At 41.6% G+C, this 21,757-nt stretch overlaps 1 protein-coding gene across 1 annotated transcript; it reads left to right on the top strand.

The window, feature by feature from the left end:
- Positions 1-431: 431 nt before the first annotated feature.
- Positions 432-21,738, top strand: MFSD14A (major facilitator superfamily domain containing 14A). Its single transcript, XM_053391631.1, has 12 exons — positions 432-702; positions 8,409-8,504; positions 10,839-10,901; positions 11,976-12,103; positions 13,047-13,161; positions 13,582-13,800; positions 15,595-15,708; positions 16,477-16,548; positions 17,013-17,125; positions 18,593-18,690; positions 18,927-19,090; positions 20,203-21,738. The coding sequence occupies exons 1-12, from the start codon at positions 616-618 to the stop codon at positions 20,407-20,409; spliced, it is 1,476 nt and encodes a 491-aa protein (XP_053247606.1). The 5' UTR covers positions 432-615; the 3' UTR covers positions 20,410-21,738.
- Positions 21,739-21,757: the final 19 nt, after the last annotated feature.

Here is a 21,757-nt window from a genome sequence, read left to right as displayed (position 1 = left end):
ATACCTAGAAGTCTGGCGGTTCACAGAAAAAGATCACAGTATATAAAATAAAAATAAAGGCAATAATAATGATAAAATAAGACCGCAGCCTCATTTTAACTTATGAAATCTTGATACATTCTTGCCTACAGAGCTAGAAAAGGGAAGAGTGACCCGCCGCCCTCACGAGGCTCCTTCCTGTCACGCCCTGCTCCGCCAGTCACGTAGCCCCGCCCACCCCAGCGTGAACCTCTCGAAGGTTGGGCGGGGCTGGCGCGAAAATTAGCGTCGACGAAAGCGATTGGCTCCCTTCAGCCGCCTTGTGTTGGAGGAGGGTGGAGTTAGGTGCGAGGCCCCCGGGGCTCACGTGCAGGGCCCCCTGACCAATCGGCTGATCGCGTGATGTGAGTCTCTGTTGCCGGCGCCGCAGTTGTTGTTCCCCTTCCGCCCCGCCCTCCCCTCCTCCCTCCCCTCTCCAAGATGGCGGCGCCGGCGGGTGCCTGAGAGGGAGGCTGTCGCCGCGCGGAGGAAGCGAGGTCCCGGCCGCTGCCGGGAGAGGAAGACGCGACGCCTCCGCCCCGAGCCCCTCTCGCTGCCCAGCCCGCCCTTCCATCGGCCCTCCAGGACGATGGTAAAATGACCCAGGCGGGGAAGAAGAAGAAAAGGGCCGCCAACCGCAGCATCCTGCTGGCCAAGAAGATCATCATTAAGGACGGCGGCACGGTGAGGGGGGGCGGCTCCGAGGGGCCCTGAGGGGAGCGCAGCCCTGAGGGGACCGGGGCGCGGGGGGGGGGTGCCCCGCGAGACCCCCTCAGTACCAGGCAGGCCTCCCGCCCGCGTGCTTCGGGCCCAGGTGCCGCCGCCTGCCCGCCCAACGAGTTTGGTGGGTCGCCTTGAACTGAAGGCGGAATGGGTCAACTGCCCCGGTTTGACCGAGGGGGGGGGCTTTCTATTTTTGGTTCTGCTTGGGAAAATGTTAAGGGTGGCTTTTGAAAGGAGCTTGGTTGATTACACTTTCCCTAGAGAGCGAGTTTGCCTTCCGCCGTCCTTTGGTCCCGAGTGGGTTTGGGGTTCCCGTTACACTAAACCAGCTTGTCACACAATAGGCTCCCTAAAAGGTGTGTCCCTCTTCAGGGACAAAATTTGTAATCGGGCCTCGTGAGGAAGGTGAATTTCAGGTGGGGAGAATGGGGGGAGGGGAGCACAGCTTCCTCTCTCTTTTCTCTGCTGTCCTGTATATCATTAGAGGGGCTTCTGGTTCAGAAATCTTTATAGATATACTATATGCTATACACACACACACACACACACACACACACACACTATTCTGGAAAGCGTGGAAGGAAAAGGGCATGTCCTTTTGATTCACAAACATATGTTTTCTCTGAGATCTCCTGGCTGGTGCAGAAATCACTGGCTTTATTCTGGGCGGACCTGTTGTGCTTCCATAGTGATGGACACTCCTGAGCTGCTCGAATTCACTATTTGAAGGAAAGATCCACCCGGAGATTGCAAATTCTATTTAGCATAGTCAGGTGTTTTTGTTAAAGGAAACTGCTGTGGTTTCACCTGAGCATCACCTCCAGCTGGTGTAGGATGCCTGCTCTGTACTACGCTATATTAAATATATGGCTGTTTCAGCAATGTGTGCTGATGAAGTAATCTTGATTTGAATGTTTCACGGTATACAGGCATGTCCCTGTTTTCATCCCTGAAACTTTTTGGGGGGGAGGGGAACGCAAAATTAATGTCTGTACAGCTTTCTCTGCCACAAGATGTAGAGCACTTTTCAAAGGCATTTGTAATTTTGCAAGGATGCTGAGGTTTCTGTGTAATAGATCATTTTCTTGGCAACTAGTATTTCTAGTTCAGTCTTGCCAGTCCCCCAGATGGTATGCTGGCACATCCACTTTTACCCTTGGATTGGCAGTTTGAACAAGAGCTTTGGCCTAGGGGGCTTCAATTGCTGAACTTAGTTTTAATTTCTATGCTTTGCCATTTACAGCATGTCACACACCCACACCTTCACACACCCTGTTTATGAGCTACTTATGTACATCTCTTGCTAATGGATAGCTTCATGCTTTAAATGTATTTTCTGTGTGGAGATCATCTTGTCATAGACACATGAACACACACTGTGTTTCCTTCTGTAGAGCCATCAAGTAACAGATGCACAATTATCTTCTTGTACTCTACTGGTCAAGCTTGTGATTGCAATTTTTACATTTTTAACACTATGGTTGGAATCCAGCTTTGCCTGTTCTTGTTATGTATTTAAGGCAGGGGTGGTTAACCTGTGATCCCCTAAATGTTGTTAGACTTCTAAACTCATCAACCTTAGCCTGCATGACAGGTAACGGGGGATGGGAGGAGTTGAAGTCCAGCAGCAACTGGCTGGGAAGATTAGCCACCTATAGTTTATGGACTTGAGCAAAGAGAGAGTGAATTTATGACAGAGAACTGATAATAGCCTATTGATGTTTGATTTGAGATTGGCTTGACTTTCCTGCTTGGTTATGAATTCAGAGTTGTTTTACATTTAACACATTCTGTGGTCGCACCAGTGTTTTCCATAATTCACACATAAAATGTGAACAGTACATATGTCAAACTGTAAAACGTGTAGAACCATGAATAGATATGCTTCAAAGAGTTGTGGCCAATTAGGAACACACACATCAGGGAACCTGAGTCTTTGGGGACAGGCCTCCTGTTTACATTCTTCATGTCACCGCTCTTGGTGTGAGCAGCTATTCTGGATTCTGCTGTTGAGTTGGTTGGTTGGTTTTTGCAGATGTGCTCTTCACAGTTCTGCACATGAGAAAGTCATGCATGTTTCTTCATGTGCAGGAAAATGTTTTGTGCAAATTGACAATGAAGAGCTTTGACTCAGAGTTCTGAATACCACAATCCTGTTAGTCAAACTCATGTGTTATCAATTTACACAGTTATTTATGATGGTTCAAATGAATGACACTTTTCACTGAAGGAACAAAGCTTAGAAGATACATTTTCTTAAATGAATTCTGAGTTTCCCGTTTTTAAAAGGGGAATAATAGTACAGAATTGTTGAAGATATTTTTGCAATTCCACATCACAATTCTTACTTGCAGTTAACTGTATTTTCAGCTTATCGCCATTGACATGTTCATTTTATTTATATCCTATATATTTTCAGAAGATTACTCTTATGTTGTTAATAGTGCTTAAAGTAGGTAGAGCACCTGTTGCAGCCTCACTTGCTTGTAAAATTCACTGTCCTTTTTAAAAAACACACTTGTCAATGCTCTGCCCATTTCTCTGCTTAGGAAGGCACACTGTATATCTTGATGATTCTTGTTCAGGTAACTTGTTCCAATGTAGTTTAGCTTTTTTAAAATTGAGTGGGATCTGCTGTATCAATAGAAAAGGGACACAGGCGGAGACACTGTATTCATGTTATGGTAGAAACTATTAAAGCACAAAGCTACTCCCTTGAATGTTTAACACCACCTACATAATTATTGTTAAAATTGCTAAGTAGTCAGCACAGGTGGTGTGTTGTCTTGTGCTGCACTGTATAGAGCAATTTTGAGAGAGTGGCCTTTGCCAACCTGGTGCCCCCCCCCCCATGTTTTAGACTACTCCTGGCCACAGGAGGTGTATGTCCCAGACCTGTGGAGGGCACCAGGTTAGTGAGGACTGTGAATGGAGGATTGACTTCTCATCCAACAGTTGTTCACTTTCTGGGGACTCCCTCTGTGAACTGTCTGTGCTTGCAAGGAGAGACTGCTTCAGATTTTTGAGGTTGGTTGTGTTGAAACTAAGTTGATAAAGGATGTATATTTCTTAGTAGCCTTGAGTTCTGATTTAATAGGCGATGTCTCATTTCCTGACTTTGATTCAGTGGATGTCTACTTACAACTTACAGTGAAACTTTTCTCCCTCCAGCTCCTGCTCAATTCATCCCCTTTATTACAAATTACTCTTGCAAATGCTCACACTAGAAAACAAATATTTTAGGTTTCATAGTTGTCACTTTCACCCTCCTTATTGCAGGTCACATTTCTAAGTTCCAGTTCAACATAAATGTATGTGAAACTTCAAAACATAGGGTGTCTTATAAATTACTCTAGAAATCTGTACTTGAAATCTTGTTGCCCTGGGGATTACTCCCCTTGATCCTTGAAGGCGCTTCAGTAATAGGTCAGTACTTGTGTGGCCTTTTTATTGCTAAGAAAAGAGTTGGCAATTGTGACCTAATGCTCTTCTCCAGCAGGAGAGTAGGTACGCTGTTGCAGACAAGTCACCTCTTTCATCCTTAAAGGGATGACTGAGACACCTGCAGCACTGCCTATTATAAGACATGAGGCAGGGTTGTCACAGCTTCCCAAGGCACATGCCCTAGCTTGGCGATAGATTCAGACCTCTGAATCACTACTTAAAGAATCTCAGGTAGTAGAGACAGGAAAATCCTCTGCCTTAGACTTTGGTAAGCTACTGATAGTGGTGGTTCACATGAATCACCAAATCATTTTGGGGCATTAGGTGGAAGAGATTATCTGAACTTTCAGGCTCACATTCTGCTGCAAAGCCAGGCAGTCAGTAAATCACACACTTCAAAACTGGAGATAACTGTGTATTAGCAAAGCACTATTTTCACAGACTGGGCGGTTTCAGCACAGCATCTTACTTCATGAAATCAGTTGCTGAGACTAAAAGTTCCTTCCTCCCCACAGCCACCTATGTCTTCTCCTCTTCAGTGCTTCTTGCAAGCAATTGGAGACTGTCCCTGTGTGCAGCTTGTCTTTCCTTCTCTTTCATGCCTCATCTGGTTCTGGAAGTCTGGGTGAAGAGAGGACCTTGAGGAGGGGGAGACACCCGTGATTCTTCACCAGCAAGTAGGGAGATGGGCAAAGTGAGCATGATCAGTGCACACATGGCAAATCATGGTTTAAAACACATATCACTCTAAGGCAACTTCATGTATTCATATGTAGGAAGAACAATATTGCTTCATCACAGTGCATTTCCCCTCTTGGATAAGGAGTGCTGTCGTGCTCTTTCCAGCCCAGAGTAAGATTGTTGTGGAGAATGAGGAGGTGCTGTTACTACTTTACACCCTCAAGGGAAGCATGTAATTGCCCTTCTGTGCTGATTGTACATAATGGTATAGTAGTTACGATGTGTTTGGTGCTCTGTGGTCTTCAGCTGCATATTTAACGCCTGGGTGCCTTCATGAAAAGTTGCAGAATTGCTTGTAAACATAGCTGACTTTTCTATCTACATATAAAAGCAGTGTGGTCAGTCAGATTCTCTTATAAATGGATGTTTCTGTGTGGATGTTTTCAAGCATCACTAAGAACTGTAAAATATGTAAAATATGTCTGGAGGAAAACGTACATAAGTGACAAAGTTCTGACTTGTTTTCCTGTTCCATAATGTGAATTAACTACTCCAGAAAATGTCAATGCAAAAAAGTTAAAGTAAGTAAAGAAAGGAATACTGCTCCCCAAAAAGGAAGTAACATTAATTCAGTGCCATTCATCTTTGTTGTACTTCCCTGTTTGTAATATTCAGTCGATTCCAACTCTGTTCATACCACCATTTTAAGGAAGCATGCTATACAGCTCCTGGGTGTGACAGGATGTGGTTAAGCATTTGATTGTATTTGAAAGTGCTCTAGAATTTTAGAAATGTGAAGTTGTGTGATGCTACTGCAGCTTGAGTACTGTTGTTTTTTAAAAGTTTCTACACTCCATGTTTTAATCCTTTGCAGCAGATTCATAACTTTTTTCCAAGTCTGTTATGAGTAATTACAAGGAATTGAGGCACCACTCCTGTTTATACCTTCCCTTTCCCCTCCGTCTGCCACTGTTCCATCATGTCCTTTCGGGAAAAGGATGAAATTCTGAGGGTAGCTGCAGATGAAATCCTCCCCTCTGTTGGCTTGGCTGGGAAAGCGTATCAGCATAAGTTGGCTGCTGCTGGTCTGAGTGCTATAGATGTGTCACAATGCCATAAAAGATGCAGTGTACAGATGCAGGAGCCTTAACAATTTTATGTAAGGAAATGCCACAACACCTTGGCTGCTGCCACTCTCAGCGTGTGTGTGTGTGTGTGTGTGTGTGTGTGTATACACTTGGGCGTCAAATTTTTTTTGGTGGCTTTGGTGTCTGAACAAAAACATTTCCTCTGAACATGCCCCTATTTTGGGGGAGTGGGAGATAGCCAGTGTGAAGGAATACAACTTGATCTATTTGAAGTGGGGGTTTTTAATACCAGAGTGGTTGATTTCTGGTTTAAGTGGTGGTTCTGAACAAGAGGCTCAAAAATTCAGCCTAATAAACTCCAAGTACAAAATGAAACCCAAAGTTAAAGGGAGGAGAGACAAAAAAAGAAGAAAAATGGGGAATCAGAAACTGAAGCAAGCAGCTACTCCCCTTCTAATTGGCTGAAAGATTGGGAGGGGAAGGGAATCTTTTGCATATAAGTAAAGCTGCTAAATAGGAAATTATTGTTTGTGTGTGTGAGAGATTTATTGTTTGTGAAATTATTGTTTGTGTGTTTCTTGGCTGAAAGATTGGGAGGGGAAGGGAATCTTTTGCATATAAGTAAAGCTGCTAAATAGGAAATTATTGTTTGTGTGTGAGAGAGAGAGAGATGAAACAATATGAAAATTAGAGATCATGTTTGGAGCTCAGTAAAAAATGGGGAAATGATTAACTTTCCTCCATTCTCTCTCACATTGCAGCTGGCAAGGGGTGGCAGAGGCATGCAGACTTTTTCTGCCTCCCAGCCAGGTGATCATCTATCTTAGCCTGATGAACAAGACTGTCAAACCCTCCAGTTACATTACTTCCGCCTCCTCCAGCTTTCTGTAGTCACAGAAAGAATGCAAGCGTAGATGCATCAGTGCCAGGAGCTCCTCTGGAGAAATGTTGAAGCATTCTGGCAGTTACAACTCTTGGCAGGGTATTGTTTTTCCATGCATGAGTTTTGATGCAAACTTCAGCTCAGTTTGGGGCCAAAACAAAAAAAAAGTAGTGCTACACTAAAATATTCCTTTTTGGTTTTGTGTGTACTGTAGTACAAAGGTGTAAACTGTGCTGTGGAGACTTGTACTCATTCTTGGCTTAATTCTATTTGAGGAGTAATTGAATTCCTGTGGCAGTTAAGGTTTTTAGCATCGACCTTTCCATGCCCTCAAAGATGTATTGCACTTGTAATCCCAATTAAATGTGGTCTCATGCAGAGTTATTGGGAGAGATATAGTAAGTAAGAGAACAAAAATGAGCCCACTACATGATTGTCTCTGGGTGTAGTGCCCAACAATAAGCCGCTGGCTTAACAGTAGTATGTTTTATATTGAAGAGTTTTCACTACAGTAAGGCATTTAACCTTAACATCCATTTTAGCAAAGGGCTGTGGCAGTTTTCCAATACATTTATGCAATTAATGGCCACACTTGAAAACTTGGATACTCTCATTTTGATTTGTTCAAGCAATACTATGTCTGCATGTTACTTTGTCATTGATACATTTTCATGGATAGTGGGTTTTGCATGAAGGTATGCAAATTCTTTGCAAAAGAAAGAAGTAGCACACTTTTAAGTTGAGAGGATTAATTGGGGAAACACCGATCTAGTAATGTAAGGATAGGTAACTGGAACATGCACCATTGTCATGAATGTCACTTGACCTGAGAGAATAGAGGACCAGTATTCAAACCTATAGTGGAATCATACAAGAGTCAAAATAGATTTTTTTAATGGAAATGAAAATGCTTACTGAAAAATTGTATGAATAGTTTGATGCATTCAGACTGTGGTTTTTCCATTACATGCGCATGGAAAGTTGAGTCTTGGGCTCATGCACTTTCTCCACTCACACATGGGGGTTTCCTAAAGTGGCTTCCTGTTAGCCAGCAAGCCATCGGTTTTCCATTTTGTCTGAATACCTGTCCTTAATTTGCCCTTAATCAAGGATCCTAGCATACATTTTGTTCTTCCTTTAAGAGCAAACTATAATTGGCCAAACCCCAATTTGTCCTTATGCATGAATGTGACAAACTTTTATCTTGTCAACAAGCAAAGTCACTTTATAAATCTCTCCTGGTTGGTTGGTTGGTTGGGTGGGTGGGTAGAATACCTGAGACATAAGTTCTATGCATGCATGCAACTGCAAACTGTAATTTTGGGTGTCTTTCATTCCCTTGAGTTGTAACATCTGTTTTCATCCCCTGTTGCAGGAGTACCTCTCTGTATGCTGTTGAACTGCAAGTCTTATCTTCCCTTACCATTGGTACTGCTGGCTGGGGCTGATGAGAGTTAAAGTTCAGCAGCATCTGAGGCCACAGTTAACCTCTTCCCTATTGTTTGCTAGTGAGGAAATTATATGTGACTGGTTGTGCTATATGCAGTAACACTTATATTTCTTTCTTTCAGCCTCAAGGAATAGGCTCACCTAGTGTCTATCATGCTGTGATAGTAATATTTTTGGAATTTTTTGCATGGGGGCTTCTGACAGCACCTACCTTAGTGGTAAGTGATTTATTTATTTTTTAATTACTGTATTTTAACAAGGGATTAGACCTGACTCCCACTCCTCTCTCTGCTTCCTCCCTTCCTTGGTGCTTAAAGCTGGTTAGTAAACTGACATTAAATCACTGTTCCCTGTTTTGGAATAGCTGAGGTTTGATTGAATCAGCAAGCAAATATTTAGGAGGAGGAGTGAGATGGGTTACTCATTCTTGCTGCTAAACTACAGTTAGGATGTTGGGGATTGTGCATCTGTATCATGCATAAAACAGTGCATGGTTATTTGGAAATACGCAACAGAGTAAACAGTTATTGCCATCAGATAAACGTGTTCAGTCTTGGCAAGACTGGCAGGTTATGTGTATGGCTGTACGAGAGAGCCAGTCCCCTTAAGATGACTTAATGCATGCTAAAAGCAAATTCTGAATATATTCTTAAGTGTTCTATTGTGGTTTATTGCTATTTCTGTATCTGGCAAAATGCTGTTATTGATGGTAATATGTAACTGAAATGGGGCGGTTTGTGTTCAAGAGACATAGTGTGACCGGGGTATTTGTCCTCAAGTAAATGTTCTGTTCTCAGTTAAATATTCATGTAATCCAAGTAAACTGGCTTGTCTTGCATTTGAAAGGTAAAAATAAACACACTTTGAACATACAATTTTAGCTTTGTAATAAGGGAAGGAAGTAATTGCACTATTTCACTGCTAACTTTCTGAAGTATGGAAAGCCTAAAACAATCCAGCAGAGGCTGTGTTTCTGTAAATTCAATTCCAAAACACACACCCATTTAGAATTTCCTAGGGCAGCTCTGCTCTGGTTTCTTTCACTTTCCCCTTTATTGATGCAGTGTGAATCTGTCTTGGCCAGAAACATGCTAGCAACGTCTGGCTTACATGTGGATAGGTGGCTTTGAATTCTGTAATATCTTCAGGGAAAGGTCTTCCTAAAGGTTCCTTTGCCAGTTCTAACTCTGCAGCATGCACAGTATTCATGCCCTCTGTCTCTTCAGGCTTCTTTTCTCCTAGCTCACCCCTCAGTAAGAGTCAAACTTTCCTTCTCAGTGCCTCATGATATAAATGTGAGCACAATTCCAAATTCTCTATGCAGAAAAAGCAAACAACTGCAAATAGTGCAGTGTATGCAAATATGATAATGGAGGTAGTAAACAAATTGCTGACCATCAATGTTCCTGTGTTTGCATGGTCATTATAGCTTATTGTGTGCTGTTATGTAATGACAGAAAAAAACTGCACTTGGTACCAGAATAATTTATACTAGCTCTCTAAAACCTTTGACTGGTTACTTGCACTTTTTTTTTAATTGTGTAAAAATGGAAATAGAAATTGGTGTTAAACATGATAAAGGAAATTATCGGATATAATGTTTCAAATACTCCTAAAACTGCTCTTCTTTGTGTACTAAACTCAGAAGTAGTACTTATAGAAGTGCAGTTAGCTGTTGACTTCTGGCAAGTTTATGCATTGTCCAACCCTGAAAAGGAAAAATATTTCAATCTTTCAGAGAATGGACAGAATATATGGGAATTTTTCCTAATCACCAAATTAATGCATGAAACAACTAGCAAGCCGGCAGATTTAATATTGTAATAACAAAATTAGTTACCATTTAATACTACATAATTCTTTTCCATTATATGATGCTATATCATGATGTTAATGTTTCTTCAGAGTAATAATATTTTTTTCTTTTGATGCATTAGATATTTATTTTCTTTAATATAATTAGAACCTTAAAGTCATAATCACATTTTATATTAGTTTGATACACTATTTGCATTTTTTAAAAAGTACAATATAAGTGTGTCTGCATTATCTGAATTCACATATGCAGAAACCTAGAAACTGTCTCTTTATAAAAAGAGGCATAGTATCTCAAAAGTCAGGGCAAAAGGAAGCTACTGATGGTAGTGTTGCCGCACTGCCAAGTAGCACCATGCACACTGGGATTTCTGACGAATGTGGGCATGGATACATCAGCAGTTGCAATGGTCTTTATGGTAGAAACAGTTCCCATGTTGAGTGATACAGTTGTATCGCATCAGAACGCTGCAGGTATTGCAGGCCCTTAGGTGTAGAACGTCATTCTTCTCCCTCTTCCTTTTTTCTTAGAAAAATCACGTAACAAATGGTGATAAGCTTTTTACAGTATTGGCAGCAGTGAGCATTTTCTGCTATGAAGGGAAGTGATTCTGTCTCAGTAAACTGTGGTGGTGGTAATGGAGGCTAAGGACTTTGAAACTTTCTTGTGCTTAAATAGAGTATTCATACTCTTAGGTGTCCTTCATTAATATGTCACATGTGTAATTGTTTCACAGGTTTTGCATGAAACCTTTCCCAAACATACGTTTTTAATGAATGGCCTAATCCAAGGAGTAAAGGTAAGACCAGCCTAGTTTTTAAATGTTTTCTATTGAGGTGTATGATTCATTCATAAATCAGATGCCTGCAAATTAGACCTGAATGGTTCAATTATTCCACCTTTTTCTATTCAAGTTCAGGATTATACCTAACGTTGTGAATTTAGGGTGAGATCAAACATGATAAGCCAAAAGTTAGACTGCATTTAATTCTTGTTCACCCTACGTATTTCATATCATTCCTTTAAGAATCCTCTCAAAACTCTAGGAAGATCATAGCCTTCAGTTCAAGATACAGTGTTACTAAATTCCTGTAGTGACAGGGATTCCTAATGTTCTAGTTCAATCTTGAAGTGAAGACGTGTTATTAACCCAGGCCTTTTAAACAACTTGTGTGTGTGTGTAATATAGGCTTCTCAGTTTTATGATTCCTGTTTTCTTTATCAAAAAGAACAAGTTTATAATGCATTTTTAATCATTTTTGTGAGCCACTCAGATAACATATATTTTTGAGCGAGTATTTATTTGGAACACGCTGAGGGCCAAACAGGTTTTTCCTGCCTGGTTATCTGCAGGTGATTTGTTCTCACCTAGTGAGCCACTTTATATAAGCCTGCTTTATATCACACAAAAAGGCTTTTGCAATGCCGACCCCCAAAACTGGAAGGAGTAGTGTCGGGCTACCTATGTTTTTGGTGGGCTAAGAGACATCCATATGAGCCCTATCCTGCACTTTGTGTTATAGGCATCCTATTAACTGAATCTGCTTGCTGTAGAGTAGTGAGTCATTTCAAGGAAAGGGCAGATTCTCTCTTTTTTTAAAAGTAGGTTTTAGGTGAATGTATTTCTTTTTAAAAGGCTTTAGATCAGTGTTTCCTAAACTTGGGTTTTTTTCAGACTACAACTCCCATCATCCCTAGCTAGCAAGACCAGTGGTCAGGGGTGATGGGAATTGTAGTCCGAAAACAGCTAGAGACCCAAATTTGGGGAGCACTGCTTTAAATGAATGTATCAGGATGTGAAACCTTTCAGCTCTTCTTTTTGCCTTCAGTGTGTGCATTGTTCTTCACTTAAACATTTGTTTTTACTTCCCAGGGCTTACTGTCTTTCCTGAGCGCCCCTCTGATAGGGGCTCTGTCTGACGTTTGGGGCCGAAAATCCTTCCTGCTGCTAACGGTATTTTTTACCTGTGCACCAATTCCACTAATGAAGATCAGTCCATGGTTAGTGTCCCCTTTTAAAATTTGCCTGTATACGTCTGTCATGTTAGTCTTGTGTGCTTGGTTTTCATTATAAGAACAGCACGGTTGGCAAATCCACATCGTGATTGACTCCCGCCCAGAAACCCATGTCCCCACTGTGGAAGGACGTGTGGATCCAGAATTGGCCTCCACAGTCGTTTACGGACTCATTTTTAAACCGTGTTTATGGAAGACAATCTTACTCGGCTATGAGTGATCGCCAAAGAAGAAGACGACGACAAAATGTCAAAACTTGAACTGTGTTTTGTGCAAAGCTAGATGGTGCTTGTTAGCAGAGTGCCAGCTCACTTAGCAATGAATGCATTGTGAATGACATAGACAAGCTGTCCTTGGCTGCGCTCCTTGTTTTGCTCTCAGGCAGTGCTGGAGATTGCCTTTTGGTATGCTTTAGGCTTTCCTGCAGTCCCTAGGCTTTATTGAAGCAGAGATTTGGTTCATGGGACTCTGCAATTTCTTGTTCCTCAGGTTTTTAGACAAGAATGAGTCCTATACGGTTTTTGGTGCAGAGCGTCTCTCTGGAATGACCAGTTATATGTCATTTTTTGCTTCTCCTTTTCTGCTGAAACATTCACTTTTTATGACTCAAGGACGTTCACTCTGACAAAGTATGCCAAATGCACCTATTCAATGTGCTTAACATAACCCATGTTTTTCTTTCTGTGTGCATTGTATGGGCTTAGCTAAAAAGCAGTTTATAAATACTTTGAATAAATAAAACAAATATGAAAGCTTTTTAAATCTAATATATTGCGGAAAGGTTTGTCAAAAAAATGCTGTTTAAATATTTATTTGAAAATTTGGCTGTATTTCTCCAGCCCAGGCTAGGATTTTTCTTGTTAATTGTAACTACCTTTAAGAAACTTTCCCTTTAAGAAACTATTACTGTGGTTTTTTCTGTTCCTAGGTGGTACTTTGCTGTTATATCTGTCTCTGGAGTCTTTGCAGTGACCTTTTCAGTGGTGTTTGCTTATGTAGCAGATATAACCCAAGAACATGAAAGGAGCATGGCGTATGGCTTGGTATGTGTGTAGTTTATCTGAATGTTTTAAACACAACAGCCGTTAGTAATTAGAATTCTTTTAATGTGAGTTGTAAGACGTTACAGGAAGTACATGCACCTAATTGGGTTCCTCTTGATTAGCATCATACGGTCCTGGCTTCCTGTTCCTATTTATCAGAAGAATCTTTACATCTTTTGTATTGTGAAAGAACAATCTATTGCTACTCCTACTCATAACTTTAATTCATTCTTCTGTTACCTAACATTCAGAAGTTGCTATAGGAAAATCATGATCATTAAGTCTATAAATTATCAAAACTTATGGTAATGTTTTGTGTTAAATGCTTTCTATTTCTCTGTCAACTTTCTTGAATCCTTGGCATTAGAAAGAGAGGATGTGGTTACTCACTGAAAATATTATCCCTGTTATCATTCATAGGTTTCGGCAACTTTTGCTGCAAGTTTAGTTACCAGTCCTGCCATTGGTGCCTACCTGGGTCGTGTGTACGGAGACAGCCTGGTTGTGGTCCTGGCTACAGCTATTGCATTGCTGGATATTTGCTTTATCCTTGTTGCTGTACCTGAATCATTGCCAGAAAAGATGAGGCCTGCGTCGTGGGGAGCACCCATTTCTTGGGAACAAGCTGACCCATTTGCGGTAATAATGTATTTAAACGTTTGGAACAGAGGGTGCTGTGGTGTGCTTTGAAACTCTGGAGTTTTTATTAATGTGTAACAGTAAATGTTTTGTTGAGCATGTCTGTACTGGAATTTCACCCCATTGCTTTTTGCAATTGGTTGCTTAGCTAATGTTTTAGGAGGCTGTGGGGTGGCCCAATTTCAAAACACGCGAACACACTTGGTCTGCGGCTAATGCCTGGCTGGTCTATATTTCCATATAATTTTGCTTACTTAATCTCTCTTTCACGCTTGTAGGTCTAGGCAGGATTTTTCTTTAGCCAGTTAGCTGTCCCCAACTGCCTTAAGAAACTACAGTCGTACCTTGGAAGTCAAAATGGAATCTGTTCTGGAAATCTGTTTGACTTCCAAAATGTTCAGAAATCTAAGCACGGCTTCTGATTGGTTGCAGGAAGCTCCTGCATCCAATTGGAAGCCGCAGAAGCCCTTCCGGGTTTGTGGCATTCAGGAGCCAAAACGTTTGACTTACAAGGCATTCGGGATCCAAGGTTCGACTGTACAGTCAAACCTCTTCTTACGTTTGCCTCCGTTCACATCCATTTCGCCCAACGTCCTCAGCAAACCTGGAAGTAACCAGCAGGTTTGCCGCCATTCGCGCATGTGCAGGAACGGCAATCGCCATTCGCACATGCGCAGAAGCAGACAATCGCCACCTGTGCACCACGGCACCTCTCCTAGCAACCTGTTTTGACTTCAGGATGGGCCTCTGGAACAGATTGTGGTCATGAGTAGAGGTTCCACTGTATATGGAAGTTCCCATCCAAGTGGAACAGGCTCACTAACTACTGTAAAAATGTTTGGGGCAGTGTCAGGAGACAAAAGAACTTGGGCTCCAACATGAGCACATTCTTGAACTCTGGGAGAGGAATGAACGGCAATGGGGTGGGTACCGCGTGTCCCAGCTGAAGTGGCTACACCAGGACTGAATTCTGTCCATTTATTAAATGGGCAGGGACAGAAATTCAGCTATACAAGAAAAGCTCAGTCCTCGCTGGCCTCCTTGCTTTTTATGAAGGTCCAGAATGGAGACATGAAAGTAATAAACCGATTTCTGAAAATCCCTTTATTTGCTTCAGACCATATATGTCCATGTGATTGGGGAGGATTTAGTTTTGACGGGGATATAGCTCTTCAAAACCTTATTGTGTCCTGGAGAAATTCTAGAGAGAGGGAAAATATGGCTGGGTTGGGGGAGGCACACATTTCCTGCCCTAATTGCCCACCCAGGATAAGGCATTAGGTGTTCATCCGTCAGTTTTTCTCCGTCTCTGTTTATTTCAAACTCTCTTCAACATTCTGTGGCTCCTGAATGGCAGTGGACTTTCAGGTCTTTGTTGGGCTGTTTCAGGTTTTTTTCCCCTTTTAAAATTTACTCATCTTTTATCCTGCATTCCTGGGGAGATCTCTTCACGTATGCAGAAAGCCCTCCATATTTGTGGCCCTGTTCACTGTCCTCCCATGAGGCAAGGAACATTTATTTATTTTATTGCGCTTGAATAACATCATCTTTTTCTCCCAAGGAGCTCAAAGTGGCATGCATGGTTCTCCCCAGTCTCCTTTAAACCCCACAACAACCCTGTGAGGTAGGTGAGGCTGAGAGGCAGTGACTGGCTCAAAGTCGCCCAGTGGCCTTCATGGCCAAGTGGGGATTTGAACTCTCCTTTCCCAGGTCCCAGTCCAACACACTAACCGCTGCATCACATGGACTCCATAAATGATACTTGACCATTTCCCTTTCCCCCTCTTGTTCTAGTCATTGAAGAAAGTTGGTCAGGATTCCATTGTGCTGCTAATCTGCATAACAGTCTTTCTCTCATACCTCCCTGAGGCAGGACAGTATTCCAGCTTTTTCTTGTACCTCAGACAGGTAAGCATTTGCCTAATTATTTTGATTGTGGAATATTAATTGACAGAAATGATTGACGGGGTGATCAAGCCGGAATGATTTGTTGATAGATTCATTTGCTAGAACTTGTCAGCTTTGCCTGAAGGGTGCAAATCACTTTTTATTCTGTGCTGTGTGGAATCATTTGCGTTGCTTAAAAGCACGTTCACTTTCTGCTGAGGAACTGACTGAAACTCAGGCCTCTGTACCATTGTAAAGGTAAAGGCACCCCTGACCATTAAGTCCAGTCGTGGACGACTGGGGTTGCGGCACTCATCTCGCTTTACAGGCCGAGGGAGCTGGTGTTTGTCCGCAGACAGTTTTTCCAGGTCATGTGGCCAGCATGACTAAGCCGCTTCTGGCAAACCAGAGCAGCACACGAAAACACCATGTACCTTCCTGCCAGAGTGGTACCTATTTATCTACTTGCACTTTGACCTGCTTTTGAACTGCTAGGTTGGCAGGAGCTGGGACCGAACAACGGGAGCTCACCCCGTCGAACTGCCGACTTCTGATTGGCAAGCCCTAGGCTCTGTGGTTTAGACCACAGCGCCACCCACATCCCCTGTACCATTGTAGGGACATTTTTAAAAATTGTCCTGCCTTTAAATTGAGTTGGCTAGCTATATTCAATATTTTAGTAAATGAAAGATTTTAGTTAGAGAGGTAACATGTGAACTGAGCACAGTTTGACACGCTCATCTGTGCTTAATGTAAAAATGATCCAATGTTTTTTTATTTATCCTTTAGATAATGAGATTTTCACCAGAAAGTGTTGCAGCATTTATAGCAGTCCTTGGGATTCTCTCCATTGTTGCCCAGGTAACTATAACTGACAATCTTGGTTTGCTGTAGAGGTTCTGTTAGCAGAGTATCTTCAAGAACAGAGGTGGTTGGGCTGTCACTGGTGATTAGCTAAGTAAGGCACTAAAGTTTATGGCACCAATGTTTAAAAAATAATCTGTGGAGCCACAGCAAAAATAAGATTAAAATGAAGGGCTTCCCAGTATAAATGGTACATAAAGTTTAACTTCTACATTCCAGTGCAACTTTACTAAATGTGTATGATGAAAGCAAACAATAGTTGTTACTTTGATTCTCCACTTGTGCCCCCCCCTCAATCATGTCCCCAGTCTCCAGCTTTGTAAAAATCAGATGCCTGGGTCACTGAGAACTAACCCAGGATTTTCTGTAGCTAATGCTTTTTTAAATCTCTGAGGTGTCCTGGGTGTTTCCAATAACCATATACTGCATTAACTAAAATATTGACATTTTTCTCCCCTCAGACAATAGTTTTGAGTTTACTTATGAGGTCAATTGGAAACAAAAACACCATCCTGTTGGGCCTGGGATTTCAAATACTGCAACTTGCGTGGTATGGCTTTGGCTCAGAACCTTGGCAAGTAACCTTTTCAATCTGTTGCTTTTTTGTTTGTTTATTGGCAGAATCCTGTTCTTTATTTAGAAGACTCCTTAAAATATATGCTATGTGACTCATAAATCTCTCTCTTTCTGCTTTCATTCACAGTATTGGAAAGTGTATGTTCTAAAGATGTGCAATGATGATTGTCATAATGCCTCTGTTCTGAGCTACACATTTAGGGTGATATACAATGGTTAAAGGGACGAGGGTGGCGCTGTGGGTTAAACCACAGAGCTTAGGACTTGCCGATCAGAAGGTTGGCGGTTCGAATCCCCGCGATGGGGTGAGCTCCCGTTGCTCGGTCCCTGCTCCTGCCAACCTAGCAGTTTGAAAGCACATCAAAGTGCAAGTAGATAAATAGGTACCAGCAGGAAGGTAAATGGCGTTTCCGTGCATTGCTCTGGTTTGCCAGAAGCGGCTTGGTCATGCTGGCCACATGACACGGAAAAACTGTCTGCGGACAAACACCAGCTCCCTCGACCTGTAAAGCGAGATGAGCGCCGCAACCCCAGAGTTAGTCACGACTGGACCTAATGATTAGGGTTCCCTTTACATTGGTTAAACCTTTACAATGGTTAAATCTGAGTACACCCATCCAAATGCATGGATAGTACCTGATTAAATCATATTGTAATGCTAGAACCCGTGGCCATGCACTAAAGCTGAAGGTTGGACAATTCAAGACAGACAAAAGGAGGTATAGAACCATAGAATTGTAGAGTTGGAAGGGATCCCAAGGATCATCTAGTCCAACCGCCTGCAATGCAGAAATCTCAACATCCGGTTTGAAACCATGCAGGACCCTGCTTAGTTTGCAAATGTACTAGTACTAGCAGTTTCACACTGCAGTTAAACAGCCACAGTACTGTAGTGATGACCGTCAACTTGCACAGCTTTAGAAGGAGTTTAGATAAGGTTATCACTGACTACTAGGCATGGGTATATATATCAGGATCAGAGGCAGTATTCCTTCAAATTCCATTGCTCATATCTTGCTTGTGGGCTTCTCATAGGCATCTGATTGTGGGAAGAGGAGGTGGACTAGATGGAACTTTGATCTGATCCAGGAAGGCTGTTCTTTGAAAGCAGTGGGTTGTCATGACTTAAGCCTTTTGATTTGAAGTGGTCTACTGAGAGTATGACTTTCTGGGGGTATTGCCTTTAATGACTGCAGAGAAGTGTAACAAGCTCTTGTTTTCCGATGTCTTCCATGTAGATCTTACATACATTATTCAAGCTATTTTGTTGCTCCTTTTTTGCAATATTAGCACTGATGAGACCTTTTCGCTAATAATAATAATAATAAAAAATAATAATAATAAAAAGGCATGTTCATGTCATACAAATGGTTGGTTTCCCTGCAGCATTACGTGATATCAAGCTGAAATTCTCAGAGGTGATTCTGAATTATACCTTGACAAATTTATCCGTACATTTTTCCAGGATGATGTGGGCAGCAGGGGCTGTTGCTGCCATGTCTAGCATCACTTTTCCAGCCGTCAGTGCACTTGTTTCGCGAACTGCTGATGCTGATCAACAGGGTAGGTACTTCCTAAGACAAGACACGTGAAGTGGAAAATTCTCGGAACCAATAAATGGCTTTATTTTTTTAGAAGGACATTGAGTACTAGTAAAAAGTGATCAAAATGTCTTTAGCAATCTCGGGATTGTGGGGAGACAGTTTCCAGACAGTTTGTTCAAATATTTGTTAAGCGCACAGTATGGCCCCAGTATAGAAAACTGTTAGCCTGTAGCTGATTCTTTTGTTGTTTTCCAGGTGTCGTACAAGGAATGATAACAGGAATTAGAGGCCTCTGCAATGGCTTGGGACCAGCACTTTATGGTTTTATATTCTACATTTTCCATGTAGAATTGAATGAAATTCCAGTGACTCAGAATGATCTGGGAGATAATGTAGCCACACAGCACCATTCGCAGCAGGTATTGTCTTCAGCATTTCTGTATATTTTAACAGGGGGGGGGGGCAAACATTTCACTGCTTGCATACAAGTACCTCTTAGGTGTATATGTGGTGGTAGACTTTGCTTAATGTGTGACTTGTCCTTAAGGGTCATTTCAGAAACAGAATCCGTGAAGGTTGCTCTAAAAAGTATCTTCTCTGGTACATGATAGCAGAGGTTGCGAATACCAAGCTTACGGCATGGGTAGCCTGTGTTGGTACCATACAGGTGTCGTCATCCCTGTCCATCATTCATGCTGATTGGACTGATGGGATTTGGGAGTCCACAACATTTAGAATATACTGTACCTTGTACCTGGCTTAGAATATCTGATCCTCAAAATGGCTTAATATATCAATTCATCACTGCATGGAAATACTGAAGGTTATTTGTTTCACCATTCTCGAGTTAAAAAAATAATACTTCACATCTGTCCACTGCTGGAAAATCATTTTATTTTGTTAACTGTGACGTACCTTGCCTGCTGAAGTTTTGGCTGTTGGAAAGGGGGGTGAGGCTGCAAGTGCAGTGCTTTTGCAGTATCTGGAGAAAACCCATATGCAGCTTAAGACCGATTTCTGATTGATAAATGCACACGTCATTTGGGAGTGGCATTCAAGGATAAATCCAGAATTTTGTCAACAAAGGTTTTGTATTACTTTTACCAGCAAACTACTGTGTGAACATTTTATTCTTGCAAGTCCAATGCTTGGTGCAGTATAACAACAACAAGAACAATAATAATGCATAGAGTAGCCATCATCTCTACTTTGAATGACATATATGGGATTACCTGTTCTGTTTGGCATTCTCAAATATCTGGAGCAGTTCTGTAGTTTGGTTTTAAATATGTCACACAGCCGGGGTGAGATGATAGGTTATTGTTTGCGTTTAGTGGCTCAAAGTCCAGTGCCCTCTAATCGTTTAGGTTAGCGGGAGGAAGGGTGGGAAAGAAACTTTGCAACTCTGTTGGCCCAGTGTCCAATCTTTGCTGCACTAACATCTGGCGTAAGATAATCTAAAGGGGAAACGCAATTCAGACTAAAAGTGGTGGTTTCTTTTGGTAAGCTTCTCTTGTGCTTTTCCTTGCAGAACTCCATCATTCCTGGTCCCCCATTCCTATTTGGAGCATGCTCTGTATTACTGGCTCTGCTTGTTGCCTTGTTTATTCCCGAACACACCAACTTAAATGGTCGATCGAGCAACTGGAAAAAGCACTGCGGTGGCCACGGTCACCCGCACAGTCCACAGGCCCCTGGAGAGGCCAAGGAACCTTTATTACAAGACACAAATGTATGACAACAAAACTCGAGGACTCCTAGAGCGAGTTTCTTACTCTCTTTTCCCCCCACCTGCAGTTCTGGATGCACATTCCATTTCCATTGAAAGTGTCGTTTCTTAAGGTGGTCTTAAGAAATTTTATCTCTTTGCATGAAAATTGTAAGAACCACAAACAGGAAGTGGAAAATCCTCCAAAGAAGTTACAACTTAAATTATTTGATTTTTGATTTTTTTTTTACCCTCTAGGATTTTTTGCCATAATGTCCTAGTGAAAAAAAACAAAAACTTATTAAATCTTTACATCTTAATTTTGAAACTAAATTATATATATTCAAGGTATCGGCATGTGTTCTTGCATCAGTTTCTGGAAGGTGTTAAGCTTTATTCTCTTCATGTTGGTCTCAATGAGACATACTAGCAGGACTTGGGTACCCATTTATTTTAACTGTAAAATCTTGGGTCAGACGAATTCAAAGCCTTAATGTAGATGCACTTGACCAAGAAAAGTGAACTGGGTTGACCTTGGTCTGTCAAATCAGTGTCTGGCAGGCTTTCCTTATTTTTACTAACACAATCATGTGTTGAACACACATCCTGAACAGTACACACTCCTTTAAGTGCATTATTCTGCTAATTCTTTCATTCTTTTAATTAAGTATATATCAGTATGTAGTACTTAAAACTAGTGGGTAGCGTGAGCCTAAAAGATTTTATTACTGGCTCCAGAACTCTACCTTCCTAAATACAATTTGATACCACTATGCTTTGGGTGTTTTGCATAAGGACCTCAACACTTGAACACACAAACTCAACTCTAAGCTGATAGCCTTGAAGACGTTGGTGTGGTCTATGCTGGATTGCCACTTCTGTTACTGGTCAGCGACGGTAGCTTTTTAAGTACAGAGCTAAAGCCAAATGGCAGTTGATCTGCCTTCTCTGGCTCTGTTGTTATTTGTGAATGAAGTCTGCGGAGAGACAGAGTGAGTAGCGACTGGTAAGTAGCCCTGCCTAGTAATAGAGGGGGCAATCCTTGCGCTATAGTGGCCTTTCAGGACTGTCACAAGTAACACTTCAGAGCCAAGGATTAGTCCTGCCGTTTCAGGACCACAGTACAGGAGAGAGCTTTATACAATTACTGATGTGAATTTCTCTAAAAATGTATATTTTTGTGTCCGGTTGTATTATTTAAGTGTTCCTTTGTATAAAACGTGTATAAAGTATTGTATAGTTCAAAATGTTTTCATCTTGTACTGTGGTTATTGCTTAGCTTTTTTAATGCACCACGGTTGACTAAAAGCTGGAAAAAATATGTAAATACACTGTTAATAAAGTTGAATATTTTACTGATTTTTTAAAAAACAAATTA

Source organism: Podarcis raffonei, chromosome 6 (genome assembly GCF_027172205.1).
Source record: "Podarcis raffonei isolate rPodRaf1 chromosome 6, rPodRaf1.pri, whole genome shotgun sequence".
Taxonomy (NCBI): Eukaryota; Metazoa; Chordata; class Lepidosauria; order Squamata; family Lacertidae; genus Podarcis; species Podarcis raffonei.
The sequence above is the reverse complement of the archived record's forward strand: the minus strand, read 5'-3'. Positions and strand labels throughout refer to the sequence as shown.

What these genes read in the sequence shown, in the direction of transcription:
- MFSD14A (XM_053391631.1), top strand. Translation starts at nt 616, where the DNA reads ATGACCCAGGCGGGGAAGAAGAAGAAAAGGGCCGCCAACCGCAGCATC. An exon ending in TGCTGATGCTGATCAACAGG is followed by an intron (nt 18,691 to 18,926) that starts GTAGGTACTTCC and finishes GTTGTTTTCCAG; the next exon opens with GTGTCGTACAAGGAATGATA. An exon ending in CACAGCACCATTCGCAGCAG is followed by an intron (nt 19,091 to 20,202) that starts GTATTGTCTTCA and finishes TTTTCCTTGCAG; the next exon opens with AACTCCATCATTCCTGGTCC.